Raw genomic sequence first — 20,117 nt, 5'->3', positions numbered from 1 at the left:
GACAACACCTCGTTCAAAGCTGTCTATATGTGAAGGCAGAATGCTTCTGCTGCAAGAAAACTGGGCCTCTTGCGAAGGCAGAAGAGTAAACTGACTGGCAATGCTAGAAGTAGAAATTGCCAGACACTACATAGCATTGAAGAGAAGCAGCAGGACGAGGAGGTTCTGGAGATTCACACCATCAGGAGCACAAACAACAACAACAACTTGTATTTATATAGTGCCTTTAACATAGTGAAATGTCCCAAGGCACTTCACATGAGTATTATGAGATACTAAGGTATCTAACAGCAATTCACAAAATATCGGTCATCCAAGTAGTCATCGCAGGAACCAGGATACCCATGGAAATCGACACTGGTTCATCCATGAGCGTAGCATTGGAATCGCTATATCACAACAAGGTCCGTGATTTTAAACTAGAGAAATCAAAGATGGAGCTGCGAGGCTACTCAGGAGAGCTAATCCCTGTAGTAGGAAGTGTCACCATACCAGGAAATACAAGGATCAGCATCAGAGCCTGTCTCTCATAGTAGTGCTTTCTGAAAGCCCTCAATACTAGAGTAGCAATACTCACAAAGTGCTCAATTTTGGCCAGGAGTTGCTCCGTTTTTTTGGAGTAACTTGGTTTTTCTGACGTAACTTAAAAATCCCCATTTTCCCCAATCAATTTGCACCAGGGTAACTGAGTTAGTTACGATTTTTTTGGGTTCTTTTTTTTCTCAAAAAGGGGATGTTACCAGCCACCTACGGCAGTTCTGCCCATTTAGGCAACTTTGGCCAGCTAATAGTTACTCCAAATCTACTTAGGCCAGCGTATGTGGCCACTTCAGAAAACCTTGCAGAGAGTTAAGGAAATCGGCGCAGGTAGGTACATCGAAGGCCATTCGGCCTGGGATAGGGGTGGGAAGTGGAGAGGACGTGCACCTAAACAAATCAAGCCTTACCCTTAGCAATGTTTGCAAACAAAAAGTACTAACAATTCAATAAGAAATAAAAAATTTGAAGTCCTACCTTCATCTTCAAACTCGGCCTAGGAATGCAGCGGGCCGACCGGTGCGGGAGGCCACTTGGCCTGGGCTAGGAGCGGGACAACACACCGGGAAGCCACTCGCCCTGGGCTAGGGGTGGGAGCAATTGAACTGGCTGTCATTGTGATTCAACCGAGAGGCTGCAGCAAGCAAATCAACGAAGAGGCTGGGGGCAAGGAGCGATTGAACTGGCCGGCATCGGGATTCAATGGAGAGGCTGGTGGGGGGATTGGGGGGAGAGGAAGAGAGGTCACAAGACTCAAGGAGGGTGGGAGGGGGGGCGAGGAGAGAGGAGAAGACCAAAAGACCTTTGCGTGTGGTCCATCCATACAGAACTTGAGGGGAGAAAAAGAGAGAACTGCGAACCTGTGCTGCCTGCTTTCCTGCCGGTTTGACCGTCTTTGAAAGTTTAACTTTAAGTATGGGGGCAATACTGACTGCCATATCTTTTGCAAGCGTTCTGCATCATTGTGCTATGTAGGAGACAATTGATTAGAGCTCATTACATCAGGAACATCAGAGCCCGTAGGCTGCTGGGCAGGAGGCCTTACCCACCTCGGCAATTTCGAGTCAGGCGTTCGTACCTGGACCTGAGTGATGCAGAATATGTCAGAAGGCTGCGTTTCCGCAGAGAAGTTGTCCGTGAGATCTGTGAGTTGCTGAGACCAGACTTACAGCCAAGAAGCGGCAGGTGAACTGCTTTGTCAGTTAAAGTAAAGGTTACAGCTGCACTTTCCTTCTATGCCTCCGGATTGTTTCAAGCTACAACTGGAGATGTGTGTGCCATCTCTCAGCATGCAATACATGTCTCCATTCACCAGGTCATGGCTGCACTGTATGCATGGAGGAATGAGTTCATCAAGTTCCCAATGACTGCCCAAGCAATCCATGACAGGGCTGTGGGGCTCTCAAGGAAGCTGGCTTCCCAAAGATAAAGGGCTGCATTGATTGTAACCACATCACCTTGTGAGCACCTTTTGGAGGATGCCGAGCTGTTCAGGAATAGAAAAGGCTTCCACTCCATTAATGTTCAGCTCATGTGTGACAACATGCATTGCATCATATCAATCGATGCAAGATACCCTGGCAGCACATAGAAACATAGAAACATCGAAAATAGGTGCAGGAGTAGGCCATTTGGCCCTTCGAGCCTGCACCACCAGTCAATAAGATCATGGCTGATCATTCCCTCAGTACCCCTTTCCTGCTTTCTCTCCATACCCCTTGATCCCTTTAGCCTTAAAGGTCATATCTAACTCCCTCTTGAATATATCGAATGAACTAGCATCAACAACTCTCTGCGGCAGGGAATTCCACAGGTTAACAACTCTCTGAGTGAAGAAGTTTCTCCTCATCTCAGTCCTAAATGGCGTACCCCTTATCCTAGACTGTGTCCCCTGGTTCTGGACTTCCTCAACACTGGGAACATTCTACCCACATCTAACCTGTCCCGTCCCGTCAGAATCTTATATGTTTCTATGAGAGCCCCTCTCATCCTTCTAAACTCCAATGTATTAAGGCCCAGTTGATCCAGTCTCTCCTCATATGTCAGTCCAGCCATCCCAGGAATCAGTCTGGTGAACCTTCGCTGCACTCCCTCAATAGCAAGAACATCCTTCCTCAGATTAGGAGACCAAAACTGAACACAATATTCCAGGTGAGGCCTCAGCAAGGCCCTGTACAACTGCAGTAAGACCTCCCTGCTCCTATACTCAAATCCCCTAGCTATGAAGGCCAATATACTATTTTCCTTCTTCACCGCCTGCTGTACCTGCATGCCAACTTTCAATGACTGATGAACCATGACACCCAGGTCTCGTTGCACCTCCCCTTTTCCTAATCTGCCGCCATTCAGATAATATTCTGTCTTTGCATGTTTGCCCCCAAAGTGGATAACCTCACATTTATCCACATTATACTGCATCTGCCATGCATTTGCCCACTCACCTAACCTGTCCAAGTCACCCTGCAGCCTCTTAGCGTTCCCCTCACACCGGCACCCAGTTTAGTGTCATCTGCAAACTTGGAGATATTACACTCAATTCCTTCATCCAAATCATTGATGGATATTGTAAAGAGCTGGAGTCTCAGCACTGAGCCCTGCGGCACTCCACTAGTCACTGCCTGCCATTCTGAAAAGGACCCGTTTATCCCGACTCTCTGCTTCCTGTCTGCCAACCAGTTCTCTATCCACGTCAGTATATTACCCCCAATACCATGTGCTTTGATTTTGCACACCAATCTCTTGTGTGGGACCTTGTCAAAAGCCTTTCGAATGTCCAAATACACCACATCCACTGGTTATCCCTTGTCCACTCTATGAGTTACATCCTCAAAAAATTCCAGAAGATTTGTCAAGCATGATTTCCCCTTCATAAATCCATGCTGACTTGGACCGATCCTGTCACTGCTTTCCAAATGCGCTGCTATTTCATCCTTAATAATTGATTTCAGCATTTTCTCCACTGCTGATGTCAGGCTTATAATTACCCGCTTTCTCTCCCCCTCCCTTTTTAAAAAGTGGTGTTACATTAGCTACCCTCCAGTTCATAGGAACTGATCCAGAGTCGATAGACTGTTGGAAAATAATCACCAATGCATCCATTATGTCTAGGCACACTTCCTTAAGTACTCTGGGATGCAGGCTCTCAGGCCCCAGGGATTTATCGGCCTTCAATCCAATAAATTTCCCTAACACAATTTCTCGCCTAATAAGGATATCTTTCAGTTTCTCCTTCTCACTTGACCCTCAGTCCCCTACTACTTCCAGAAGGTTATTTGTGTCTTCCTTCGTGAAGTCAGAACCAAAGTATTTGTTCAATTGGTCTGCCATTTCTTTGTTCCCCATTATGAATTCCCCTGATTCTGACTGCAAGGGACCTACGTTTGTCTTCACTAATCTTTTTCTCTTCACATATCTATAGAAGCTTTTGCAGTCAGTTTTTATATTCCTGGAAAGCTTTTTCTCATACTCTATTTTCCCCCTCCTAATTAAACCCTTTGTCCTCCACTGCTGAATTCTAAATTTCTCCCAGTCCTCAGGGTTGTTGCTTTTTCTGGCCAATTTATATGCCTCTTCCTTGGATTAAACACTATCCTTAATTTCCCTTGTTAGCCACGGTTGAGCCACCTTCCCCATTTTATTTTTACTCCAGACAGGGATGAACAATTGCTGAAGTTCATCCATGTGATCTTTAAATGTTTGCCATTGCCTATCCACCATCAACCCTTTAAGTATCATTTGCCAGCCTATTCTAGCCAATTCACGCCTCAAACCATCGAAGTTACCTTTCCTTAAGTTCAGGACCCTAGTTTCTGAATTAACTGTGTCATTCTCTATCTTAATAAAGAATTCTACCACGTTATAGTCACTCTTCCCCAAGGGGCCTCGCACAACAAGATTGCTAATTAGTCCTTTCTCATTACACATCACCCAGTCTAGGATGGCCAGCTCCCTTGTTGATTCCTCGACATATTGGTCTAGAAAACCATCCCTAATACACTCCAGGAAATCCTCCTCCATCACATTGCTACCAGTTGGTTAGTCCAATCAATATATAGATTAAAGTCACCCATGATAACTGCTGTACCTTTATTGCATGCATCCCTAATTTCTTGTTTGATACTGTCCCAACCTTACTACTACTGTTTGGTGGTCTGTACACAACTCCCACTTTTCTGTCACGTGGTATTCTGTAGCTCCACCCATACCGATTCCACATCATCCAAGCTAATGTCCATTCTTATGATTGCATTAATTTCCTCTTGAACTGCAATGCCACCCCACCTCCTTTTCCTTTCTGTCTATCTTTCCTAAATGTTGAATAACCCTGGATGTTGAGTTCCCAGTCTTGGTCACCCTGGAGCCATGTCTCCGTGATACCAATTACACCATACCCATTAACTGCTATCTGCGCAGTTAATTCGTCTACCTTATTACGAATACTCCTCGCATTGAGGCACAGAGCCTTCAGGCTTGTCTTTCTAACACACTTTGCCCCTTTAGAATTTTGCTGTAATGTGGCCCTTTTTGCTTTTTGCCTTAGGTTTCTCTGCCCTCCATTTTTACTTTTCTTCTTTCTATAATTTGCTTCTGCCCCCATTCTACTTCCCTCTGTCTCCCTGCATAGGTTCCCATCCCCCTGCCATATTAGTTTAACTCCTCCCCAACAGCACTAGCAAACACTCCCCCTGGGGATATTGGTTCCGGTCCTACTCAGGTGCAGACCGTCCGGTTTGAACTGGTCCCACCTCCCCCAGAACCGGTTCCAATGTCCCAGGAATTTGAATCCCTCCCTTCTGCACCACTCCTCAAGCCACGTATTCATCTGAGCTATCCTGCGATTCCTACTCTGACCAGCACGTGGCACTGGTAGCAATCCTGAGGTCCTACTTTTTAATTTAGCTCCTAGCTCCCTAAATTCGTCTTGTAGGACTTCATCCCGTTTTTTACCTGTATCGTTGGTGCCTATATGCATCACGACAACTGGCTGTTCTCCCTTCTTTTTCAGAATGCCCTACACTCGCTCCGAGACATCCTTGACTCTTGCACCAGGGAGGCAACATACCATCCTGGAGTCTCGGTTGCGGCCGCAGAAACGTCTATCTATTCCCCTTACAAATTGAATCCCCTATCACTATAGTTCTCCCACTCTTGTTCCTGCCCTCCTGTGCAGCAGAGTCACCCACGGTGCCATGAACTTGGCTGCTGCTGCCCTCCCCTGATGAGTCATCCCCCTCAACAGTACCCAAAGCGGTGTACCTGTTTTGCAGGGGGATGACCGCAGGGGACCCCTGCACTACCTTCCTTGCACTGCTCCTCCTGTTGGTCACCCATTCCCTATTTTCCTGTGTACCCTTTACCTGCGGTAAGACCAACTCACTAAACATGCTATTCACATCATTCTCAGTATCGTGGATGCTCCAGAGTAAATCCACCCGCAGCTCCAGTGCCGCAATGCGGTCCATCAGGAGCTGCAAGTGGATGCACTTCCCGCACATATAGTCGTCAGGGACACCGGAAGCGTCCCTGACTTTCCACATAGTACAGGAGGAGCATAACACGTGTCCGAGCTCTCCTGCCAGGACTTAACTCTTAGATAAACTTAAATTGGCAACAGCAATAAAGCTAAAGGTTACTTACTGCTAAAGAAAAGAAAAAGAAAAACTACTTACCAATCACCAGCTAATCACTTACCCCTTGGCTGTGACGTCACCTTTCGATTCCTTTCTACTTCTCTTTTGCCTCACTGCTGCAGCTGCACCAGCTAGCCTCTCCAACGACACTGGGCCTCTTGTAGGCCTCTCCGACCTCCTGCTCCTCCTCCTCGACTCCCTGCTGAGCCTCTCTGATGACGCTGGGCCTCTTTTAGGCCTCTCCGACCTCCTGCTCCTCCTCCTCGACTCCCTGCTGAGCCTCTCTGACGATGCTGGGCCTCTTGTAGGCCTCTCCGACCTCCTTCTCCACCTCCTCGACTCCCTGCTGGGCTTCTCCGACAACGCTGGGCTTCTTGTAGGCCTCTCCGACCTCCCGCTCTGCCTTCTTGACTCCCATGATGCATTCATCCTACATGACAGAGTTATATCTGACATGTTTGAGCAGCAGCCAGACGTGCTGAACTGGCTATTGGGTGACAAAGGGTACGGCCTCGCCACTTGGCTCATGACGCCTCCACGCGTAACCCGGATGGAAGCTGATCATTAATACAACATGTTGCACATTATGATGCACAGCATCATAGCGAGGACCATTGGCATCTTGAAACAGCGATTCCAATGCCTGGACCATTCCGGAGGCTACTTGCAATACTCCCCTGAGATTGTCGGTCAGTTCACTGTTGTGTGCTGCATGCTGCATAACTTAGTCATGAAGCAGCAGCAGCTGGTAGTGGAAGAAGACCCACCTGTGGTGAGAGTGGCTGATGATAATGATTTGGAAGATGCAGGTGATGAGCAGGAGGAGGTGGTGGAGGAGGATGATGATGAGGATGAGGAAACCATGCAAGTGCCTGAGGCCGGAGCACGACGTCAGAGGAGGGCGGGCCATCATGCTCCTTTAACGATTGCTCGAGCCTTGCGCCAGCAGCTCATCCGTGAACGCTTTACTGATGCCTGAGGGCTCAGCGACAACTATTCCGCATGGACATGTTTACTGATTGGAGCTGTTCCGCAATGTTGTGTTGTGTTAATGGAATATGATTCAGTTTTAATATAAAGTATATTTTATTCAAAAGTTTATAATGTACTTAACTTTAGTGTAATAAAATTATTCTTATATCAAACTTTACTTTAATATGACTCTTTAAGACCACTTAAAAACTTAAGATCACAAAAAATTGTAAATTTACTTAACTTACAAAGAATTTTCAATTTGAAAACAGTTACACTCTCGGATCACTTAAAAACTTTAAGATCACTTATAAAGTTGTAAATTTACATAACATACAAAACACTTTCAATGTGAGAACATTTACAACAGTAACATTAACAACAACAGTAACACCATCTCTCATCCCCCTTAGTCTAACACTGCCCGTCGCACTTGGTCTAGGACTCTCCACCACCCCTGCCCACAGGCGGTGGCACAGTCATTTTGGGCTCGGTACCAAGCTTATTCCTTCTAACATCTCGTTTAATATGCACTTCTTGATGGGTGGTGGTGGTGGGTGTGCGGGGGGGGGGTCAGGTAGTAATGTGGAGGGCCCGGCTTGGGTCTCTTCAGAGGCTGGTGTGGGGATTGCAGAAGGAGTGGCAGTTGATTCTGTCAATGGGCGCATGGTCTGGGTGTGTTCTCTTATTGCAGCAGCTAACTCACACATGCCCTCCCTCATGCATCCTGACAGCGTCTCAGCGGACTGAAACATTGCCTCCCTGATGGCTTATGCCATTGCCAGTGTCGTCCTTTCCACTACCTCTGACATTCCCTCCCTCATGGACACTATTCCCTCACTAATGTTCCCGGACATCGTTCCCATTTCCCGTGCCATTGCTGTTACTTCTCCCAACAGTCCCACTACCTTAACATTCACCCCACTGATGGTGTCCAGGAGTGATCGGGTAAGGTCAATGCTCTCCCCATCCAATGATCTGAACCGCATCTGTTGCATTCTGCATCTCAGGAGAGTGTGGTCGATTTCTCCTTCCCCTCACCCTGGGTCTGCCTCGTGGCTCGGATTGTGAGAAACCATGGAATGTCCCACCAGAACTCAAATCACTAGTCATGGAAGGGACTGGCAACTCCGATAACTACACATGCTCGAAATTCAGTATATAAGTGGTAGCTTCATCCAGCTGACCCAGCTCCCCCTCACCCCAATGTTGGTGGAGGGTTGCTTGAAAGATGTTCTCGTGCTCAGGCTCGTCCGTGTCCACGTCTGAATCTTCTTCTGGATCTTCATGATTGGCATCAGGTTCTGCAAAATATAACAGACCAATCAAATGGTTAGCAGCAGAGGAAGGGGCAGGATGGGTGGGTATCATGAGTAGGCCAGGCCAGGCCAGGCAGCAGGTTGATTTAAAGGGCTACGATGAATTTTCAGGACTTAGCCTCTCCCTCGCATGTGGGCCCAGCTTGTGCAGTACTGATTGTTTTTCTCCAGGTAGGATCCATCAAAGCAGCGACCCTCTCTTCCAAGGCTGTCAGTGCGTGCAGATTTGGCGGGCCTCCTCCTGTTCAATTTCTTTCCCTTTTGTTGTGGGACAATTTCTTCTGCAAAGAGAGGGTGTCTTTCTGCTGGGTGGGACATATATACTGGTCACATTTACAATTGCAATTGCATTGAATAAATGAAAATATTACTTACACTAACTACTTGACCAAGGTCCTGCCATTTCTTTTTACGTTGGCTTCCATATGTCTTGGTGTTCACCAATGCGCAGAAATCTTCTGCAATTTGGTTCCAGCGTTTCTTAATTTCTTTGGGTGGCACTTTTGTGCGGTCTCTGCTGGTATCCAGCTCCTGCCATCTGTTCTCAATGACATTAACTAGTATCGCCACTTCTTTCAGCAAGAAATTCTTTGTTCTTGGTCCACATTGCTGTATTGCTGCAGCTGCTCTGAGACACTAACAGCACTTTTCCAATACTCTGAGACACACAGTGATTTTTCCAAACACACAATACTTATTTTGCCTGCAGCAGTGATTTTTACAAATACAGCACTCCTTCTGGCACTTCTGCAGGCATGCAGCACTGAGTTTACCAAACTTGAATTCTTGAATTCTTGAATTCAGCAGTTATTTTCCGACCACAGCACTCCTTCTGGCACTAAAACACAAGCAGCTAGCTAGCTCTTTAAAAATCGCCGACTGCCAACTCGCAGCGCTACTGCTTATGCGCGGACATCAGCAAACTCCACTGTGCATGTGCAGACGTCCCGGCACATTTTCCAGCACAAAACGCAGGCCCCACCCCCTGACTCGACTGGCCATGTTGCGTGACTGCAGTGAGGAGGCCGGACAGCGGGCAAAGTTGCAACATTTTTTTTCAGCGCACCTCGGAACATAGATAAACAGCGTAAGTGTGCCGAAAAACGGGCTCGGCCAAAATTGAGGCCAAAGAACCTAAGTACAGGATAGTAGTGCGCCAGAAAACCTGAGCCCTTCTCGGAGGTTCAGAGAAGCCTTAAAATTCCAAGAGGTTTTGATAGAATAAGTAAAGGGAAACTGTTTCCAACTCATGAGAGTCGGTAACCAGAGGATACGGATTTAAGTTAATTGGCAAAAGAATCAGGGGTGGTGGGGGGTGGTGTGGGGGGGTGGGGGCAGTGGGGGGGCAGTGGCAGTGGGTGGGCAGTGGGGGGCGGTGGGGGGGTGGGGAGTGATGAGAATTATTTTATTTTCTGGAATGTATTGCCTGAAAGGATGGTGGAAGCAGATTCAATAATAACTATCAACAGGGAATTGGATAAATACCTGAAAAGGAAGTGTATGTAGTGCTGTGAGGCAAGTGATGATGAGTGAAATAAATTGGATAGCTCTTTCAAAGTGCTGGCACAAGCATGATGGGCCTAATGGCCTCCTTCTATGCTGTTTTATTCTATGATTCCATGAAGCCCAGCTCTGTGTGAAAAGCAACAGAGAGAAACCTAAAGTAGGAATTAAGGAAGCTGCTTTACTATTCCCACCAGAACAAGAAAGATGCAAATAATAGGACGTGGTCAGCAACGTTCCCACTAAGCTGTGTGACCGCTATCTGTCGGTCAGTCTTACGCAGCTGAGACCAGCTTTTCAAATGTGAAATTTCATGCATGCTCGAAATTTTGAAGGAGCTGTGCACCCAAAAAAAATTAGGAGGAACATTGGTGGTCAGTCTGTAATCAGACAGTCAGGACAGTCCATGTTATGTTAAACCTGCAGGTCCGGGTAGAGGGTTATGGAACTATCGATAACTTAGTAAGAAGTAAGGGGTCGATTTTAGCGATTGGACAGCCATCCGACGGAGTGTGCCAACAGCTCACCCATTCTAGGGGTGAAGAGGCCAATGCCACTTTGAGGTGCCGGTTTCGTTTAAATGAAACCGGCAAGCTGTGTGCACCAATGAGAAGTCCCGATACAGCTCGCCGGATCCAGGCCAGCCTAATATTGGGCAGCCTGGAAGTTGTCAGGTTTACAGCAAGCTAAGCCTGGGGGGTGGGTGCAATTGTGGCAGGGGCCCAGATTATTATTGTGGGCCCAGAGGTTGTAAGCATTTTGCGAAAACATCGACAGCAAAAGCATAAACTTTTGGACATAAACTTTTGGACTTTAAGTTTTGAACATTGCTTTTAACTTGGCTGTTACTGCACAAGGGCAGACAGCATGATGTGGGACAGGTCCAAACATTTTAGAAACATAGAAACATAGAAAATATGTGCAGGAGTAGGCCATTCGGCCCTTCGAACTTGCACCACGATCCAATAAGATCATGGCTGATCATTCACCTCAGTACCCCTTTCCTGCTTTCTCTCCATACCCCTTGATCCCTTTAGCCATAAGGGCCATACCTAATTCCCTCTTGAATATATCTAACGAACTGGCATCAACAACTCTCTGCGGTAGAGAATTCCAGAGGTTAACAACTCTCTGAGTGAAAAAGTTTCTCCTCATCTCGGTCCTAAATGGCTTACTCCTTATCCTTAGAATGTGTCCCCTGGTTCTGGGTTTCCCCAACATCGGGAACATTCTTCCTGCATCTAACCTGTCCAGTCCCGACAGAATTTTATATGTTACTATGAGATCCCCTCTCATTCTTCTAAACTCCAGTGAATACAGGCCCAGTTGATCCAGTCTCTCCTCATATGTCAGTCCAGCCATCCCGGGAATCAGTCTGGTGAACCTTCGCTGCACTCCCTCAATAGCAAGAACGTTCTTCCTCAGATTAGGAGACCAAAACTGAACACAATATTCCAGGTGAGGCCTCACCAAGGCCCTGTACAACTGCAGTAAGATGTGTGGGCTGGGATAAATGCACAGGAATACACATCAGGTGGGCAGGACTGGATCAATGGCTGAAATGGCAGGAAGATGGTTGATGGGGGGACCTTTGTCATGTAATGGGAATCCATCAGTGAGAGATCAAGAAGATTGGTCGATGCTCATGACACAAAGGAAGCTTTTCGGCCACCCAGACTTGTTGGAGCCTTATCCCTAGGAACAGGACAGTTGACAAAGACAACATTTGAAGAGGTGTTTCTTTAGCTTTTTAGTTACATAGAAACATAGAAAATAGGTGCAGGAGTAGGCCATTCGGCCCTTCGAGTTTGCACCACCATTCAATGAGTTCATGGCTGAACATGCAACCTCAGTACCCCATTCCTGCTTTCTCGCCATACCCCTTGAACCCCTAGTAGTAAGGACTATATCTAATTCCTTTTTGAATATATTTAGTGAATTGGCCTCAACAACTTTCTGTGGTAGAGAAGTCCACAGGTTCACCACTCTCTAGGTGAAGAAGTTTCTCTTCATCTCAGTCCTGAATGGCTTACCCCTTATCCTTAGACTGTGACCCCTGGTTCTGGACTTCCCCAACATTGGGAACATTCTTCCTGCAACTAACCTGTCTTAAACCCGTCAGAATTTTAAACGTTTCTATGAGATCCCCTCTCATTCTTCTGAACTCCAGTGAATACAAGCCCAGTTGATCCAGTCTTTCTTGATATGTCAGTCCCGCCATCCCGGGAATCAGTCTGGTGAACCTTCGTTACACTCCCTCAATAGCAAGAATGTCCTTCCTCAAGTTAGGAGACCAAAACTGCACACAATACTCCAGGTGTGGCCTCACCAAGGCCCTGTACAACTGTAGCAATACCTCCCTGCCCCTGTGCTCAAATCCCCTTGCTATGAAGGCCAACGTGCCATTTGCTTTCTTAACCGCCTGCTGTATCTGCATGCCAACCTTCAATGACTGATGTACCATGACACCCAGGTCTCGTTGCACCTCCCCTTTTCCTAATCTGTCACCATTCAGATAATAGTCTGTCTCTCTGTTTTTACCACCAAAGTGGATAACCTCACATTTATCCACACTTTACTTCATCTGCCATGCATTTGCCCACTCACCTAACCTATCCAAGTCACTCTGCAGCCTGATAGCATCCTCTTCGCAGCTCACACTGCCACCCAACTTAGTGTCATCCGCAAATTTGGAGATACTACATTTAATCCCCTCATCCAAATCATTAATGTACAATGTAAACAGCTGGGGCCCCAACACAGAACCTTGCGGTACCCCATTAGTCACTGCCTGCCATTCTGAAAAGTACCCATTTACTCCTACTCTTTGCTTCCTGCCTGAGGCGAAGGACTAAGTTTTGGCATGAGAAGAAGCATTTTTGCAGCTATAAGAGAGGCAGTTTTGGCTGCCATCTCTCTCTCTCTCCTCTTCTACGCTTGCTTGCTTCGTTCAACACACTCAAAGACCGAGCGCTCCGTCTGGGACGGAGAGAAGAAACACCATCTACGAGCAAAGAGAGCCTCGCTACTTCGACTGGGAAGCTGACCTTGAGACTGGACCTGAATACCACAGATTGGTACAGAACCAGAAGATACGCCTCATCGGGAGAAGCAGCGAGCAAGATGGAGGGGTAATTGGTGAGCATTTATCCCAGCTCACACATCTTTAAGACCACCGCATAATGTGAAGGGGTCTCGTGTGTCCCAACCAAGCCTTAGGGGTTTAGTGGGGAGGTTTTCTGCACGGATCATAGGCATACGCAAATTCTGTTGGACAGATTCGGTGGTGCCCTATCGAACCAAGCAGGGGTGTTTTAGTCGTGGGTACTTCGCGTTAAGGGCCTGGTCAGATGGGCCAGGGTTGTGTGTTGTACTGTGTTTGTTTGTTTTACACAACCAGGGTGTGTTTTACTGGGTGCAGGTGTGTACTTTACTTGAATAAAAGCATTGTGATGGTTGAGACCGAAAGATCTGGCTATAACTGTGTATTTCTGTTCACTATTATAATTCCGGTATGTAGAACTGTTGTAAGAGGGGTGATTCAAAACCAAGGGTAAAATCACTTACAAGGTGCATTAATGGGGTGCTAAATCTACTGACCTAATTTTGAGGCCATCACCGCCCCGTTAGCACTGATTTTAAAAGTTTAAAATCAACCCCTCAGAGTGTATGATATGTTTTGAACATAAATTGTACTATTGTATGCTAAGAGCTCGCGCTGTTACTGTAATGTGCAGCTGGGTGATTAAGACTTGCTTACAAGACTGGCTGTTAATAAAGATATTGTACTGCAACATTTCCACAGTGTAGTTCTTGACAAATAATATTGAAGGATATTAGTAGCTGCATGATAGTGGTCTTGTAGGTTGGTGCTTTTAGGAGAAGAAGTGTAAGGTGAGATAACATTTTTTAAATGAAATTGACTAGAGATAAACTGATATAATACCTCACAGGATGTTTATTAATTATAAGATTGTGAAGACTAAATTAATTCTTTTCAGAGTTGCGTATCTCCAAGGATTGATTAAACTGTTTTTATTGCTTTTAATGTTTGTGCTTTTGCTCTTGTGTCATTGGTCGTAATTGCTGAGTAACATAAATATACTTTGTTTTATTGGTCCATATCTTGATTTACGATTGGTTAACCTAGATTGTGTTAGAGGAGGAGTTTCTAAAGTGTATATAATGTGGGCTGGATGAGGAAGTGTGCAGCTTTCAGCACTGATCTTGTGTTAAAGTTGAAACAACAGCTTGAAGATGTTTTTTCTCAATAGTCTGCAACTTACAGGTAAAGGCAACCCAAGATGTACTGCAGCTGCCTGTGGTAAGTTGACTTTGATCCAAATTCCATTCAATGGGATTGTAAACACTATTCATTCTGAAGATCAAACAGTAACAATTCAATCTCCCATTGTCCTAACTTGATGACTAGGCCCTGTTATACAATGCTACGCGAGGTGTTGTACGTGAAAAGCAGCACGATCAAATACATTTTATGTTTAAATTTTAGCTTTACTGGGATATTTTTTACATGTTTGGACAGAAATTTGAGATCTGTTTGCTAGAACTTGGTGGTACAGACAGAAGGTCAGATCTATGTGTATTCTAATGACCAACATCTGTGTAAATGTTCAATATCTTTTAGGGAGCATTTACAACAACAACTTGTCTTTATATAGCACCTTTAATGTAGTGAAATGTCCCAAGGCACTTCATAGTAGTGATTTAGAACAAAATTTAACACTGAGACACAAGAAGAAATTAGGGCAGATGAACAAAAGCTTGGTCAAAGAGGTAGGTTTTAAGGAGTGTCTTAAAGGAGGAAAGAGAGGTAGAGAGGTGGAAAGGTTTAGGGAGGGAATTCCAGATCTTGGGACCTAGGCAGCTGAAGGCATAGCCCCCAATGGTTGAGTGATTTTAAAATCAGGGATGGTCAAGAGGCCATACTTCGAGAAGAGGGTGGAATGGGGGGGGGCAGTGGTGTGAGGTGTTGTGGGGCTGGAGGAGCTTACAGAGATAGGGAGGGGGCGAAGCCATGGAGGGTTTTAAATCGAGGCATTACTTAACCAGGATCAATGTAGGTTAGCGAGCTAGATCACTGGCTGTTAAATTTTGGATGAACTCAAGTTTATGTAGGGTAGAATGTGGGAGGCCAGCCAGGAGTGCATTGGAATAGTCAAGTCTAGAGGTAACAAAGGCATGGATGAGGGTTTCAGCAGCAGATGAGCTGAGGCACGGAAGGGACACAAGTGATGTTACTGAGGTGGAAATAGGCGGTCTTCGTTATAGTGTGGATATGTGGTTGGAAGCTCATTTCAGGGTCAAATATGACACCAAGTTTGCGAACAGTCTGGTTCAGCCTCAGACAAAAGTTGGGGAGTGCGATGGAGTCCGTGTCTAGGGAACAGCGTTTGTGGCGGGGCCTGTAAACAATGGTTTCGGTCTTCCCAATAATCAATTGGAAAAAATTTCTGCTCATTGAGAACTGGATGTCGGACAAGCAGTCTGACAATTTAGAGACCGTGGAGGGGTCGAGAGAAGTGGTGGTGAGGTAGAGATGGGTGTCATCAGTGTACATGTGGAAACTGATGCTGTGTTTTCAGATGTCGCCAAGAGGCAACATGAGATGAGAAATAGGAGGGGGCCAAGAATAGATCCTCGAGGGACCCCAGAGGTAACGATGCAGGAGTGGGAAGAGAGGCTGTTGCAGGTGATTCTCTGGCTACGATTAGATAGATAATGGAACCAGGCAAGTGCAGTTGGATGACGGTGGAGAGGTGTATGTGAAGGATAGAGGTGGTCAACCATGTCAAAGGCTGCAGACAAGTCAAGAAGGATGAGGAGGGATAGTTTGCCTTTGTCACAGTCACAAAGGATATCATTTGTGACTGAGTGCCGTTTCAGTATTGTGGCAGGCACAGAAACTGGATTGTGGGAAAGATGGGCATGGATTTGGGAGGCGACATCATGTTCAAGGACTCGCAAGCAGTGAGTGCTGCAGTGGAAGCTCAGACTGCTGCCACTATAACTCTAGATTCCAGTGTTGAAAGGGACTGCCGGGGTGTCTCAGCAGTCCAACAAGCTGTCCTCCAACAGATTACTAGGATTGCTGATGTGCTGCCTCAGGAGAGTGGCAGTGGTTCTATGGAGTACAAACCTGCTGTCATCTCTCAGGATGACAGCATTCCTGCTCCCATTCCTGCCACTCTGCCAGTGCCCTTGCTGTTGCCTGTCAGCCAGCCAGCACAGACTGCTGCAGCCAAGGCTGAGATGGTGCAGCCTGAACCCAGGCCTTCTAACTCCAGAGCTGCTGGAGTTCACCCTCCAAAGCCATCTGCAGTCCCCTCAACAGAAGGTCAGCAGGCTTCCATCAACCTGCTGCAGCTGCTGGGAAGCACCTTGTAGGAGCACTAAGAGAGGCAGAGGCACTAAGGGAATATACAAAGGTGGTTTGTTTATTTTTGTATGCATTATGTTGTGATTTAAATTATAAATTTGGATTGGAATGTACTTTTATTTTTTATTGTTGGAAAGGTGATGATGATCAGTGATGGTCAGTGGTAGAGGAAAGGTAAGGTATGTGGGACTGTTGGTGAATGGGGAGTTGTGGTTGAGTTTCTGATATTGCTCAAGAAGAATATGATCACGAAGAGCCCGGACAGAAATATTTCTTGTGGCAGCATGGTTTTGATTGTAGGCCTGCTATGCATGTGTGCATGGGTCATGAGCCATGTCATGAGTGGATAACACTTGTCACCCAGTAGCCACCCTTTGACTTGGTGTCGTGAGTCAAATATAATTGGCACAGAGGACTGCTGTGAAATGAAGGAATCATGAAGGAAAAAGTAAAAGACTTGTATTTATATAGTGTCTTTCATGACCACCGGACGTCCCAAAGCGCTTTACAGCCAATGAATTGCTTTTTGAAGCATAGTCACTGTTGTAATGTAGGAAATGCTGCAGCCAATTTGCATACAGCAAGTTCCCATGAACAGCAATGTGATAATGACCAGATACTGGCCCAGAAATTCCTCTGGGGGTCTTCCCGCGTGCAATTGCCTCCTCGCTGGAGATTTTTTACGAAAGTACCTGGTGGTCCAGGAGGCGCCCTGGATTCCGGTGGGGAGGCCTTCTCTTCCCGTGCTGCAAAGCGCGCTCCCGTCCCACGCTGAATATGCAGTCACGTGTGACTGCTCAACCAATCAGGTAAGTATTTCACAGGTTCCCATCTACGAGTTCTCAGTGCTATTAATGGGAACAAAACCAAACCCATGAAATAATAAAAAATAAAACCAGACCACATTCAAAATTAATTGAAATTAGTTATGTCTTATGAAAATAAAATATTTTCCCGATTTTTAAAAAGTGTTTTTAATTATGGTTAAAATAAACTTACTTTAGTGGGGAGGGTTTTTAGCAATAAACCACGTGTTTATAATTTAATTTTATTGTGTTTTTGTATATTTTAAAACACTTATGCCTGTAAAAGTAGGCATTGTGCCTGCTTTTTCAGGTGCAAGATTTTTGAAGATGTTTGCTGGGAAATATTGTGTTCCTAACACAGATGAGACTGCACACATGGAGATTAAAGTAAGTGACCTCAGTCTTTATTGAGACACTCCAGAGTCGGGAACAGGCCTTAGGGGCTGGCTTATATACAGTGCTCCCAAGGGATGCTGGAATCCCTTGGGACTTCAGGGGATGTGCTCCCTGGTGGCGGAACATGGGAGTGCATGCTTTACAGATACACAACAGGAAAGATATGCGTAAATCCTGCAATCTTGCCCAAGAAATGTCTTTGTTCCTGATATGTCCAACTTGACAGGTCGGAAAAGCCAGTTTTCAGCGCATGTGCATTGCGTGCTGAAAACCAGCTTTTCCGATGCCTTCCCAGGTCCGTAGAAACATCGTACGGGCCTGGGATGTCAGAATTTCTACCCCACTCTGTTTTAGTGATCTTGATTGTGGGATAAATATTGGCCAGGGCACCAGGGAGAACTCCCCTGCTCTTCTTTGAAATAATGCCATGGAATCTTTTACGTCCACCTGAGAAGACGGGGGCCTCGGTTTAACGTCTCAGCCAAAAGATGGCACTTCCAACAGTGCAGCACTCCCTCAGTACTGTACTGGAGTGTTAACCTAGATTTTTGTGCTCAAGTCTCTGGAGCACAAATCTAGGCTAACACTCCAGTGCCACAACCTTCTGACTCAGAGGCAAGGATGCTATCAACTGAGCCATGGCTGTCACCTGACTACTGCCAGCATAACGGGCATTCACCTGCATGGTGTGCTGCCTGTGGTCGCACACCAGCTATACATTAAGGGAGTAGAATCCCTTTCTATTCAGGAAGATGGCAGAGTTCACATGAGGCACAAGCAAGGCAATGTGTATGTGGTCAATGGCACCCTGCACCATGGGGAAATCTGTAATCTATACAAACTCTTGCGCTCACTCCACCTGCTTGTCTCTGGCACGAGGGAATGAGATGAAGCTGTTTCTCTTTGAATTGAGAGCTTTAGTGATCTCTCATACAGCTGTATACTGCAAAATGTGAGATGCCAAGAGGCCATCCATGTCTAAAAACAACTTATTTCAGCACAAGCCTTTAAACCAATTAAGTACTTCTGCACAAACAAGACCACTCCCTGTAAACTATTGAAACTTTAGACAAAGAGGAAAGCTCCAAAAGCATGTACAATTGTACCAACAGCCAGAAGAAATAATCCAGCAACTAATCTGTAAGTAGTTCATGATCCCTTTAAGTAGCACTGGCGGGGGCATCCTTCATACTGTTTAACGTCGTGTTCAGCTGTTTGAGGTTAAGAGTGTGTATATTGGAGCGTGGCATTCAAAAATGGCATGGCTTGCATCAAATCAGCATTGCACACTGATTGACGTCATAATCTGCCTGCGCTACATGCTGCTGGCAGTTGTTAGGTGCATGCGTGCATGCCCCTTCATCAACATGGCGTTTGGCACACATCCCATCGGAAGTGTGAACATGCATCTTAAGTGCCATTTTTGAGTATTAGGAGACCAATTAGCACCTAAAAACTTTCTCCAATAGTTTAAAATGCCAATAATAATGCAAACATCCTTTGTTTTGCATCGAACATGTTACTCATAATATGAGAACGTAGTCTAATTGCTGTACCTAACAGAGTCCCATTTCAAAATGGTAACTATTCTCAAGTGTAACTTGAAATTTTCATTCATTGAATGTATAAGCCCATTCATACTACTCATATATACAAGAATAAATAGAATGGCCATTTCTTGCAATAACACATATCTTATTGCTGATAATAGATTTGCTTCTCCTTGGACTCATGCTTTTAAGCCATACAGAGAGAACATTGGCAAAGGACAATGCCAAAGCTGTTTGGAAAGGAAAAGGATCAACAGCAAATTTGAAAGAAATAATGACTGGGAGATGCTTCAACTACATTGGAACCATAAATCCCAATGCAGGGTAGGTCAATTTGTAACTCTTCACTGGCACAGCATTAAAGCCCATCATAATTTTCAATTTGTCAGAAAAACTGCTTGAGGCTGGTTTCATTCATTATAACAATTAAAAGTCTTAACCACTAAAGATAATAATAAAAAATTAACTTGTTTTTAAAGTGTGTGCGAACAGCACACTCCAGTCTTTTTCCACCCAAATCTATTTAACAAAGGCAAAACACTTTCTAATCTTCAGTTTATTTACTGGACAACTGACTGGTAGAAAATTTCAGATTTTTTTTTTTAAGTAAGGTGCTTTTATTTTTTTATTTCTCTTTTCTCTTTTTTTTTTTGTCTCTGCTTGTCCTTGCTAAGTATTTGCCTGCTACCACAATGAAACGCTTCATGTATAATCTCTAGTGAAAACACTTGCCCACAGTAAAAAGCATGACTGAAACTTTTCTATTCAACAATTTACAGAGGGCCTGAGGTTGGTCAAACCTAAGTTCCACCCATGTACCGTCGAAAGGACCACCAAGATCCTGATGGTACAGAGCGTCTTGAGAAAGAGCAACACAATCTGTGGTAGATTTTACCTAACAGGGTGCCAATTGGTGGAGCTGCAGCTGACCACCTGATATTTCCTCTTCCCCCTCTGTGGCAGGGTGCAGCCAGTGAACAAGGGGATCCCCTCAACCATTAGCTCCC

General features: G+C 45.5%; 1 protein-coding gene across 1 annotated transcript in view; it reads left to right on the top strand.

Moving 5' to 3' along the window:
- Nucleotides 1–14,182: 14,182 nt before the first annotated feature.
- LOC139233078 (ADP-ribosyl cyclase/cyclic ADP-ribose hydrolase 2-like) overlaps nucleotides 14,183–20,117 on the top strand; it is a 44,889-nt gene continuing 38,954 nt past the window's right edge. Inside the window, exons 1-2 of the mRNA XM_070863600.1 lie at nucleotides 14,183–14,285; nucleotides 19,272–19,434. Coding sequence (XP_070719701.1) covers nucleotides 14,219–14,285; nucleotides 19,272–19,434 — 230 coding nt within the window. The 5' untranslated portion in view covers nucleotides 14,183–14,218. The remainder of the gene's footprint in view (nucleotides 14,286–19,271; nucleotides 19,435–20,117) is intronic.

Source organism: Pristiophorus japonicus, chromosome 2 (assembly GCF_044704955.1).
Source record: "Pristiophorus japonicus isolate sPriJap1 chromosome 2, sPriJap1.hap1, whole genome shotgun sequence".
Taxonomy (NCBI): domain Eukaryota; kingdom Metazoa; phylum Chordata; class Chondrichthyes; family Pristiophoridae; genus Pristiophorus; species Pristiophorus japonicus.
This window is presented reverse-complemented; position numbering and strand designations above follow the sequence as displayed.